The sequence below is a fragment of the Myzus persicae genome, unplaced genomic scaffold, assembly GCF_001856785.1.
Source record: "Myzus persicae strain clone G006 unplaced genomic scaffold, MPER_G0061.0, whole genome shotgun sequence".
NCBI classification, from domain to species: Eukaryota; Metazoa; Arthropoda; class Insecta; order Hemiptera; family Aphididae; genus Myzus; species Myzus persicae.
In genome coordinates this window covers 25,688-36,941 of record NW_019100502.1, presented here as the reverse complement: position 1 = coordinate 36,941, position 11,254 = coordinate 25,688, and the positions used below count along the sequence as shown (strand labels likewise).

The 11,254-nt window shown below is 30.9% G+C and overlaps 3 protein-coding genes across 5 annotated transcripts; 1 reads left to right on the top strand and 2 right to left on the bottom strand.

Moving 5' to 3' along the window:
- Window positions 1-657: 657 nt before the first annotated feature.
- On the bottom strand, window positions 658-4,066 carry LOC111028273 (RNA pseudouridylate synthase domain-containing protein 1-like). Its single transcript, XM_022306861.1, has 4 exons — window positions 3,759-4,066; window positions 2,436-2,682; window positions 1,529-1,805; window positions 658-889 (listed from the first exon to the last, which is right to left on the bottom strand). Exons 1-4 carry the CDS (start codon window positions 3,927-3,929, stop codon window positions 748-750), a joined length of 837 nt encoding a protein of 278 aa, XP_022162553.1. The 5' UTR covers window positions 3,930-4,066; the 3' UTR covers window positions 658-747.
- A 93-nt stretch (window positions 4,067-4,159) lies between these two features.
- LOC111028298 (dolichol-phosphate mannosyltransferase subunit 3) lies at window positions 4,160-4,984 on the top strand. 2 transcript variants are annotated; one of them, XM_022306892.1, is made up of 4 exons: window positions 4,160-4,272; window positions 4,422-4,602; window positions 4,672-4,749; window positions 4,813-4,984. In XM_022306892.1, exons 2-4 carry the CDS (start codon window positions 4,453-4,455, stop codon window positions 4,864-4,866), a joined length of 282 nt encoding a protein of 93 aa, XP_022162584.1. In that variant the 5' UTR covers window positions 4,160-4,272; window positions 4,422-4,452; the 3' UTR covers window positions 4,867-4,984. The 2 variants fall into 2 exon arrangements, with proteins under 2 accessions (XP_022162584.1, XP_022162579.1); XM_022306887.1 differs by having other exon boundaries at window positions 4,164-4,272; window positions 4,367-4,602.
- LOC111028283 (adrenodoxin-like) lies at window positions 4,858-7,972 on the bottom strand. Of its 2 annotated transcripts, XM_022306870.1 has the most exons (5): window positions 7,611-7,972; window positions 7,011-7,123; window positions 6,797-6,929; window positions 5,965-6,048; window positions 4,858-4,957 (listed from the first exon to the last, which is right to left on the bottom strand). In XM_022306870.1, exons 1-5 carry the CDS (start codon window positions 7,706-7,708, stop codon window positions 4,951-4,953), a joined length of 435 nt encoding a protein of 144 aa, XP_022162562.1. In that variant the 5' UTR covers window positions 7,709-7,972; the 3' UTR covers window positions 4,858-4,950. The 2 variants fall into 2 exon arrangements, with proteins under 2 accessions (XP_022162562.1, XP_022162571.1); XM_022306879.1 differs by lacking the exon at window positions 4,858-4,957 and having other exon boundaries at window positions 5,807-6,048.
- Window positions 7,973-11,254: the final 3,282 nt, after the last annotated feature.

The window sequence follows — 11,254 nt, the reverse complement described above, 5'->3', positions numbered from 1 at the left end:
TGTTATCAAAAATATAGGCACGCTGTTGCATAGATAATTTTCTACTCGATATGTTCAGAAATTTTGGAGCCACTACTACAAACACAGAAAGATAAAAGTTGTCCCGCGCAAAACAATTTTTGCTATGTTGTTCCTTTGTCAGACGGAGACAACACACGCGGGCGTGGCGTCCTCTTAACAATGTATGAATTTATTATTATGCAACTTTGTATTTTATGACAAGCATTTTTTTGGCTTCTAAAATGTTAATACTTTTTAATACGACTTTATTATTAAACAGTTTTACTTACTTAAAAGTATATTTTTAAAATTTTAAAATTATTTATTACTATTTTATCTATGTATTATATTTATTATGACATGCAATTTTTAGTTGAATAGTTACTATAATTAAAAAAATATCTTTTCCCGTTACAGTATCAAAAATAAAGTATTGTGCAGAGTAAAAGTTCCAAAATGAATGTGTGGGGCGGACTTAGGCTGCTATTTTATAAAATATTAGCGATTCATGAGCAGCTACAGTGCTCCCATACCATAGAGTAACACTATTTTGTTACTCTATGTCTCATACTATTTTAGGTAGGTCCTAAAATGTCAAAGTAATGCGCAAGCATTCTCGGAAGCATCTTCGATACCACATAAAATAAAAATACATAATACAATATTAAACTGGTTATTATATTGATATGTTATATGTACATGCACATGAATACATCATACATGGTATGACTTCATAATTTACGTATGTCAGCTGTGGCTGTCAAATAAACGAAAACAATCGTCTCCTGCTCCGTTGATGTATTCCACTGGGATCCACAAACCATTAAGTTTAGCCTTAGTAAATGGATCGATCGTCTGGACGTTTATTCCGTCGACGCCCAGTTCCAGTCTAAAACAAATAATGAAATAACCACGCACATAAATATGATAAACGATAATATTATATTAATATATTTATAGGTTTTTTATATTTGTTTTATTATCATTATTATACTTATTATTCTGTAATTATTATCTTATGTAAATTTAATTGTGTCATTGTATTAATTATTTAAATTATATATTATTGTATTATGTTAAACTGTTTTAAAGGGCCCAGCCCGTTAACAAATAAATAAAAAAAAATAAAAAATATAATTTATCAATTTGTCATCATATGCTATTCAACATATAGTAGCTACTACCTACTTTGAGAATTTTGGGAGGGAGCTTCAGGGCTTGACTGACGAATATTAAGTATTACACCATTTAGTATGTATTAACTAGTAAACAAAAAGTAAATACTAAGTAGAGGTTTTTAAAATAGTATTTAAAGGATAAGCATTATATAGGTTCAACTTAAGGTATAACCTAGGTCTATTTTTGGGTGGGTCTAACAGACAATAATATATTATTTTAATTTGGATTATAATACAAAAAATCAACGTTGTTGAACATTTCGAGTAAGCCAAGGTCCCATGTTAAAAAGGGCCACGTTACAGACGGGTGAAAAAGTTTCCATTCAGGTCGGTATTCAGAGCACACCAACCTATAAGAGTGGAGAAACGTACGGCTAGGACTCGTGTCCTTACGATTGCTGTATGTGTAATCGCCGATGATCGTGTGTCCTATTGTCGAACAGTGCACCCTGATCTGATGACGTCGACCAGTGATGAGCTGCAACAAGACTTTGGTTGCGGGATACGACATGAACATGCCACGCTCCAATACTACTAGCCGAGTGTGTGCGTCCCGTGGCCCGGTGCAACACACCTTGTCCATGGTGCACATTTTTCGATTTCCTTCAGCTTCTCTCGCACAGTACCCTGCAAAACAAATTGTTTTAAAAAAAGTATTAATATGATATAATATAATATATTATAACTACAATACCAAGATTTAAAATACATTTTGATATTGCGACTTCCTTTGTAGCTTGATCGTCTCTTAGACTTAAACAAAATAAAACCAATAAAGCTGAAGATGGGACTTTCAGGGACCACTTTATACACACTTTATACTTCCTGGCAAGATCTTTTTAAATTAGTTATCACACTATTTCACATAAAATAATATTTATATTTTGCAATGGGTTTTTTGTTGTACTAGTCACCAAGTCTGTTATAATAACTAATATTATAAAATATAAATATATTTATCGGGTTTAATAATTTCATATGTGTGACTTAGACTGTAGGGACTACGATATAATAAGAGTGTATTGTGTATAGTCTAATATTTCCCACGCCTAGAATATTTTGATGTAATTATAAAGTTTGAGAATTTGTACTATTAGGTACCTACTAATTATCAAGTTTTGAAAGTCCCTAGTCAGTAACACCTCTCCACAGTGAAAAGGGTTTCTTTAAAACAGAAATCTTTACCCTTTTGTATTATATGATAAAACAAAATAAGGTATAAATAGATTACATAAATATCATTATAAAGTCTATTACCAATAGAATCAGTCAAATCCAAATGGTTTTTGGACACATGTCCTCTGACTAATGCTATGTAATACTTTTGGGATATTCTTTTTTGCATTGCGCCCGAAGCCTTGGCACATGCTCGTTTGTTTAGTGCAATGCATAACACACCACTGGTCACAAAGTCTAACCTGTGCACAAAATAGAAACCATGTTCTAAATTGCTGTTCACCAAATGTGGATATTTCTTTCCAAGTAAAACATCCAAAGACGGCCTCTGCAAGAATACAATAATATAATGTTATTGTAATGGTTTATAGTACAGTAAAGTTATAAAAATAACTAAGCAGCTAAAATATTGATTCAGTGGCTAAACTATACATTTTAGGCTTAGTAGCTTAATAAACATGACTTTTGATGCAAAGTTTTCAAGTTTGTTAGCTTTTTGCCATAAAATCTTAGTATTCATACAAATACAATTACAAATGTGATTCTTTTTACCCATCATCATCCTTAAATATTGCGAATTTTGTGTCAAGTTTTAAAAATAGGTACCATAAAATTAGTTATTTAAACAATTTTTTTAAACATTTTTAAATAATTAAAAATGATAGTAAAAAACAAATATTCAATAAAATTGAATAATAAATCTTAATTTTGGGGCATCGTTGTAATGAAGAGGAGGCTTAGTAGACATTTTAGAATTTCAAGAAGCTTAGTCCATGATGTTTATATAAAATATAAAAATTGCAACAAAAAACCAACTAAACCTATATGGTTTTGTAATTATTTTCAACCTTGCCTGGTGCAGAGATCTTCTTAACTAAAAAAAAAAAAAAAATGATAATAATAATAATAAGTCAATAGGAATTGTCACTACTGCGTGGCTTCCTCCAACAACTCATTCACGTCTTTGTAAATTAGCCCATATTCTTATTATGTCTCTGGGTACAGATGGTATATTTCTTATAAAAAAAAAAAACCTTGCCATTAATAAAGTCATAGTTCGAAACATTTTTTTCTATAGTCCTATATGGCTGTATCAATAGAAATTGACATGACAAAAAAAAATTTAAACCTAGAATTTATATTCTGAAAATTGAAAGTATTAAGTTGTGTCCCTGGATGATTAATTTAATCATGCTACCATGTCGTTAAATTATTCTCTCAATAGACTACAAATAGAATATAATATGATATTATATTATATGCTACAAACTAACCACAAGTCCACACATACCTATTTGATAACATTAAGACCATTGCAGTATTTCCTATGCTTTTAAGACCACCAACCACCACTGAACAATGTATGTAATATAATAACAATAAACTGGGTAATATTTTACTGACTGCTTTGTTATGATTGTTTGTAAATACATCCTCGGGTTTGTTGACAATAATAAAATCGTTTGATTTGTATACAATTTCCACGTCGATTTTGTTGGAACCACGTAAACCGAGCCAGGTGACAACTAAGTCAAATAATGACACGAAACAATGAATGAAACATTCTAACGTCATTCCGATTTTCGATAAAAATTTAAAACTTGTACGTTATAAATTATAATAATATAATTGCGATTTGCGACATTATCGAACATTCAGTTCAAACTTTAAAACGTATGTTATCACTTCATCAGTTACCTCCATAGATGTTCGACAAACCTAAGGGTAATGGTGTGGGTGACAAACACAGAATAACAAACCACAAGTGACAGTCTTATCACTTCTTATCTACATTCCATTAGGTTTGAAGCACGGATATTGATAGTATCTATATCCGTGGTTTGAAGAGACGCCGTGACGGACAATTCAACTATTTCAACTACAATGCGCGCTGTACAAGTACAACACTATAATAACTGTGCGTCTGTGCAAGTATAACACGTCTTTAAATTTGAACTTTGTATTGCTCGACCAACACAGCAACACGTATTTATAAGCAACCTTACATTTAGTTTAAATTGAATGCTGATTGAGGACCTAGCTGTGTATATTATCATTACTGTTTAGAACTTAAGGAGTGATCGTGGATACTTTTAAAATGAAAAAATTAACTCAGTGGGTTGTTGGTTTAAATATACTGTCTATATTATGGTTAAGCTTACTTTTTCACCAGTACGACAGTAAAATTTCCAAGGAACACTTCCTTGTCATACAATTTCTTCCTATTATTTTATTGATTCTTTTTGGCGTAAGTACTTACAAGTGAAAACTTGCTTAATACCTACAACTGTCATTGTAACATATTAACATATTTTAGGTGTTCTCATTGGCAGTTATATTGTATAGAGTGGCAACTTTCAATAACTGCCAATCAGCTGCAGAAGAATTACAAGCGGTAACTTATAATGTTCAATTAATGTGCTCTAAAAGTTCAATTTTATATGTTATGATATTACAGGAAATAAAAGAAGCGAGAACAGCTCTTCAAAAAAAAGGATTCAAATTTGATTGATATTTTAATATATATTTACTTGCAACAACGGGGTTAACATTCCATACAATGTTTATAGCTAAATGTAATTTTACATACATTACTTTAGTCTCTGAAATAAAAATTTATTTTTTGTAAATATATGAACAACATACATAAATATTTGAAAAATAAACATATTATGTAATCCAAAAATTATAGTGTTTTATAAAATAGTAAAATGATTATAGGTAAGATCCACATAAGGAATCTTGAATTACATTTTCAAATTATATGACCTATCAAACATATTTTTGCTGACAATAATTTTTAATAAGCTAATACAAATATAATGTATATAAAATGCCAATATTGAATTTTGGTGATATTTTTACCTCTCATGTTCCAACTAGATTCACTTTCTTATCAGAAAAGATGCTGAGGTAGAAAATTAAAGCATTATTTTTTTTTTTATTGTCCCAAAAGGCAATGACAGACTCTCAAAAAAAATACATCATGGTACGATCAATAAAACTTTCCAAAAAATGAAGTAAATAATCTTGTATTAGGTTAGGTTAAGATCCTACCATTAATGGATATTTGTGTTATAAAACCATAGGGAATATAATAATATGTACCCCGAGCAGTCAAAGAAGATTTGATTGCTTGTATAATATATGTTAAAATAAATAGATTAAAAAAATAATGGTTACAACAACCAATTGGCAGACACTAATATAATCGTATTAATTACTAGAAATAAAATCAATTAAATATTAGCATTGATTATAAATACTAGGTATAATAGGTATTAGTATTTATAATCAATGATATTTGGTTAAATTACCATTTATATGGGTCCTTAATGTTGTTAAAAACAATTTCTATTGCATATGGTATATAAATTATAATATTATCATATATTATGGTACCGTATTGTTTTTTAAGTACTTGTAAATATTTAAATGACGAAAAAATCAAATCAATACCATAAAATATATTATCTTTTACTTAGAACTCCTAAACATTTCAATTTCTTTTTTGTTTTAAAGTCTAAAGATAATATTATGTTAATTTGAACAAGAAAAATAATATTTTTTATCAAAATATTGTTTTCTTAAATGTATGTTTTAGTTATACCTAGCATCGTTAACTGTAGCTGGTACTTTAACTTCTAAGCCATCTAATTTTTCTTCTAAAATTATTTGACATCCTAATCGAGACCTGAAACAAAATTATTATATTCTAGTTATGATAAGTATTAATCACACATTCAAGTTTGGTTAAGAATTAGTAGACTAATTTAGTCGCTCTGTAATACTGAAAATAATAAATTGACCTTATAAAAACCTATGTTGAGCTTTAAGTTAAAATTAGATAGTACAATTGTGTTGACAAAAAAGTAGCTAATTAATTTAGTTGTATGTCTTAGAGCATATGTTTTAAAATATAAAAAGTAATAGATTAGTTTTATTTTGGTTGGCAGTTTATCAATAAATGATATAACAAATTAAATTAATTTATTATTCACATAAATAATTCTGTATTTACAATAGAAAGTTAATTTTAATAAAGAAATAAATGTATAGTGGTGACTTGAGGTTAATTTAAATATTGTGTTTCAATTATTGTAATCAATGATTATAATATTGAATCTTACATTTAATAGAATAAAATACGTTCTTAAAACAAAATGAGATTGTGAATACAGTAAACTACATTTAAAAAACACTTGGGGGGGGGGCTTGTTTAAGAAATAAACACAGTGAGCGCTAAATATTAATATACTAATTGATCAGTTTGATAGTTTTTAATAACTAAATTACGACTTACAAAATTATTAAGTTACTTTAGTTAAATTTAATTAATTTAATATGTTTTGACAAATATGACAACAGAAATAATAGATAAATAGAAGTTATTAAAAGTCAAAATTATTTATGTTATGAAAATTCAATAAATATTTTCTTACGTATCAGTTAAGTTATATGCTAAATCTAACATATCTAATTCTTCATCAGAGGGTTTATCAGGTAAAGCATCATAATCCTTTGAATCTAAAATCACATGACATGTAGAACATGTTAATGTACCTTCACATGCACCTGAAAAATAAAATAAAATACAACTTATAATAGAGAAGATACTAATAAATACTTAGTTTGGGTAGTAATTTAAGATCATACCATATCCATCAAAATCTAAGTTATTATTGATAATGACATCTAACAAAGAATCTCCTTTTTTGCCTTCTGCAGTAATTTTGTCACCATTGGCTTTGTTAAAAATTACTTTAATGCTGAAATATAAAATTATATAGATACTTAATCATTTTATATATTGGTGCAGATATGACTTGAATTTTCATAGAGTAGGTATAATATCAATAATGAAGAAAAGTGAATGATTCCTTAAAATTAATGAACACGAAATATCACAAATAGCAATTTATTGGAATTGACCATCTGATAAAACAGCTTTTCTTATTAAAGGAATTATAAGTACCAATAAACAACTAATAATCATGATGCATATAATTGAACAAGTTTCAACATCTACCCACTAAAACTGCCTAAAACAAAGATTTTCTTTTTATTGAGAAAATCTCTTCAACAAACAATTTTATTGTACAATAGTCAATGAAATTTCAATAATTTTTAATTTTAATACATGCTTTAGCTAAACAAGAAAAACAAGTATTTAGTAATATTTGTTTGACTAAAAATAACGATTTAAAACATTTTTGGCTGATATAATGTAAGGATTTGATTAAGGTCAATACTTACAGCTTATCATTATTAACTGTACTCATATATTTCATATTAAGCACTCTGCTCCTTATACAGCTATTTGTGACAATATATTTTAATAGTTTTATTGACATGATGATCAATGGTTATTTTGTAAAAAAATATATACCTATCATAAATAATAATTTATCATTTAGTTTGAAATTTCCTTTTTTGGATTTCCTCTAAAATGTTTGTACAGCCATATGCGTTAAATAGAATTTGGAAACTAAAATATGCAATGCGCCAAGTTAAAACTTTACCATTGAACAAGTTACAACTTGGGAAGTTTAGTTTTTACCGTCTAAATAGGGATAATACACTATCATCATCAGGTGCAAAGGTAAACACTCGCTTATCACCATTCGGCAGTCAGCAGGCTATAATTCTGTAAACTGAAAAATAATGTCCATCCATGTGGCTTCCATTGTGCTTCCACTTAACGCCGTTAGAGCGCGTTAACCATCATTCACCAACGTACAAGTACAGATTCTAAAATAAGAACTGTAGGAGCATAGAACAGGGATGCTATCGGTGGTGTCGTTTGTTTCTTCTGTGGTCGTGTTGTGGTGAAATGAATAAAGGCAATTTTCCAATTTGACATGACATTAAAACGACAACGTTGACTTCGGCAGATATCAAAGTATTGGACGAGGTGGCCGAGGACTTACTGAAAGCCGCCGTTCAGAGGTCATTGAATTTGTCACCCCTCTCTCTGGGTCCGAGTGACGAGCGGTCGTCGTCTGTTTCAAGGTGATAGCAGTTTTGCATCGCCACAAACGGAGGCGCCGAGGATTTTTGTACCGAGCGTCTTGGACAAGTTGCTGGAGTTTGACGAAGTCGCGTCAGAAATCCGGAGGAACGCTAGCACGAAGTACGGTAAGCACCTACCGCCGTTACCGCGGTGTTTCAGCAGTGCGCCGGAAGTTGAACACTTGCCACCGATAACACGGCATTCTGAAGACGGTGATTGTGTGGCACCTAATATTTTGGCCAATTACGTGCGATAAACAATAACGGCGAACAACCAGCTGCCGTCAGACGTAGATTGCGAGCCGGACGTCCTAGAAGTCAAGAGCGTGATTCAGTCAGAAAATATTGAGGAGGCAGTTCAGAGCACGGCCATAGACGAAGCAAAAAGTGACGGTGATTGGGTGGCACCTAGTCTTTGGCCAATAACGTGCGACAAACAACAGCGGCGAACAACCAACTGCCGTCGGGCGCCTTAGAGATCAAGCGACTGATTCAGTCATAAGAAATTGAGAAGGCAGTTCAGAGCACGGCCATAGACGTAGCAAAAAGTGACGGCGACGAGATCGAACCGTCAGTGACCACGGCCACGGTAAAGTCAGCAGCAGCAGCAGCAGAACAACCGCTGCAAGATCGTCGCAGGCCGTCCATCACGTAAAGATATTGGGGAACCGACTCCTCAAGGTTGGCAGATTGATGTTCTGCTGTTGTTGTCGTCCGAATAATAATGATTAGAGTGGTACCCCGGTACCGCGATGTGGCTCATCCCGTTTTTCGAGCACCTTGTGCCTCGTCGCATTTTTTTTTTTACATTTTTCTTTTAGTTTCGTACCGACGTCCGTCGTTTTCCGCCGGCAACCTTTTAGTTGGCAATCGCGATTTTTGTTTTATGTTTTCCCGCTTACCATTCCTGCAGGTATCTAAATCCATTAAGATGTATTCAATATATATATATTATATTATTATTTTTTTTTATAATTTTTTAAAAATTGTTTTTGAATATTATATCATACATATTATATTACCATGTATTCAGTATTTCTTTACGTAAAAATATGTTTCATACTGTTAATTTGAAAAATAAAAATTTGTTATTTACAGAACACTTGTTTATTCAATTGACTGGTCTATGTATTATATAAAACAATCAAAATACGACGATTCAAATAAGTAATAATCTATTAAATAATACCTAAAATATTTAATTAAAATACGATAGCAGAATTGTAATAAATTTTAAAAAAAATGTAGAATGAAAACAAAATTTAATGTGCTCATATTTTGTTGATATTTTTGACATAAACCATTATAGTTAGTTTCGATATGAGTGTTAATTTATAAGTGTTTGATATTGTACTATTGTAGTCATAACTATAATAGGCATATATGAAAACAATATAATATAGTGCACAGTAGTATAGTGGTCAGTGGTCACCATTAGTAAGTGTGGTCGTAATTGTATAGCTGTACAGGTACCTCATAATATATTGATATTTTTGGACCTGATTTCTAATGGTTTGCTCAATCTTGTTTATATTGTGTACTAGTGATTTATTGTGGATTGATTTATTTAATTGTATGTAATAATTGCAAATGTATTGGTAATATCACAAGTTTCATCGAACAGTCTAGTACTATAGTCATTCGGTATCGTTAGATATATAGTCGGCCAATAACCATTGTTTACTTGTTTGCAATAGTATTGCGTAGACGCCAAACATCTATTGTTAGGGGAGCTACCTTTTCCAACTTGTCTTTCCTCGTGTTGTTTTTACCACACACCGTCCAATATTCCTGGAAGCATCATAGATATTATTGCCGTTATCATGTTTCCCAAAATAATTGGAAATATGCAGTGATATACACATTTACCATAGGAAAAACCTAAATAAGTATGGTAAGTCATGGCCTAAAATGTTAACCACACCAAATTTGCCGATATCGGTGGTCAGTAACTCCGTTATCCGTCATCACTCATCGCACGTTCAATCTGTTAGAGGCATTCGTGCCCGTCATCGCACCTTCAATCTGTTAGAGGCATTCGTGCCCGTCCTCCCCCATTTTGTCTTCGCCCTCTCCGTTTTTCTTCTAAGTCGCCACGCATTGCGAACATACACCCACTGTTTTTATATTCTGAACGATATAATTTACACTTTACACATCGGGTTTTTCAGATTTTATTTTTATTTTTCTCTTCTGCCATTTTTACCATACACAATTTTAAAATGTTTAAATACTAAATAGTGTGTATGTAATGTACCTACTAGGTACACTTATATAATTGTGGATATAAGAATATAAAATAATGAAAACAATTCTGCAAACTGTACAAAATTACAGTATTGTTTGTTTAATATTCTTAGGGGGACTTTAACTTCAAATCATTTATTTTGGGGGAACTAAGCCCCCCCCCCCCGCCAATGCTGCCAAAAGCCAGATTAAACACATGCCGAAATTGAATCGATCATAAGTAGGTAGGTAGGTATGTTTTATGATATTATTGTTACTGTGACTGCCTATAAAGCAATATAAGGTAATTTATTTTACTATTAGGCAACCAACTACAATTGTTGGTTTATTACATTTTTTTTCGAAAAAATGGCATTTGAAAATACCTTGCATTCCCTATTGTTGTGGCACTGTGCGTAATGTGTACATTGATTGGAGATTAGAATACTATAATGTACCTATGTAGAAAATAATAATAAGTATAGTTAGGTACTAGTAACTGACAAAAACTTTCAAATAGCTCCAATTATCATAGTTATTCTTTGTTTAAACATCTAATTTCAAAATCAACTCACAGGTATGTATTATTGATATTTTTAAATTGCTATGAGATTAATTCATGATTTAAGGAAACATGTGCATATAACATTTTGAAGCTTTGT

Bases quoted from the DNA above. Each gene is read 5' to 3' on its own strand.
- LOC111028273 (XM_022306861.1), bottom strand. From the start codon at position 3,929: ATGACGTTAGAATGTTTCATTCATTGTTTCGTGTCATTATTTGACTTA. The intron at 2,683-3,758 runs GTCAGTAAAATA...GTATTCTTGCAG, and splicing joins CAAACAATCATAACAAAGCA to AGGCCGTCTTTGGATGTTTT. The intron at 1,806-2,435 runs GTAATAGACTTT...TTTGTTTTGCAG, and splicing joins GGATTTGACTGATTCTATTG to GGTACTGTGCGAGAGAAGCT.
- LOC111028298 (XM_022306892.1), top strand. From the start codon at position 4,453: ATGAAAAAATTAACTCAGTGGGTTGTTGGTTTAAATATACTGTCTATA. The intron at 4,603-4,671 runs GTAAGTACTTAC...AACATATTTTAG, and splicing joins TTTTATTGATTCTTTTTGGC to GTGTTCTCATTGGCAGTTAT. The intron at 4,750-4,812 runs GTAACTTATAAT...ATGATATTACAG, and splicing joins CTGCAGAAGAATTACAAGCG to GAAATAAAAGAAGCGAGAAC.
- LOC111028283 (XM_022306879.1), bottom strand. From the start codon at position 7,708: ATGTCAATAAAACTATTAAAATATATTGTCACAAATAGCTGTATAAGG. The intron at 7,124-7,610 runs GTAAGTATTGAC...TTTATATTTCAG, and splicing joins ACAGTTAATAATGATAAGCT to CATTAAAGTAATTTTTAACA. The intron at 6,049-6,796 runs GTAAGAAAATAT...ATTTTGTTTCAG, and splicing joins GCATATAACTTAACTGATAC to GTCTCGATTAGGATGTCAAA.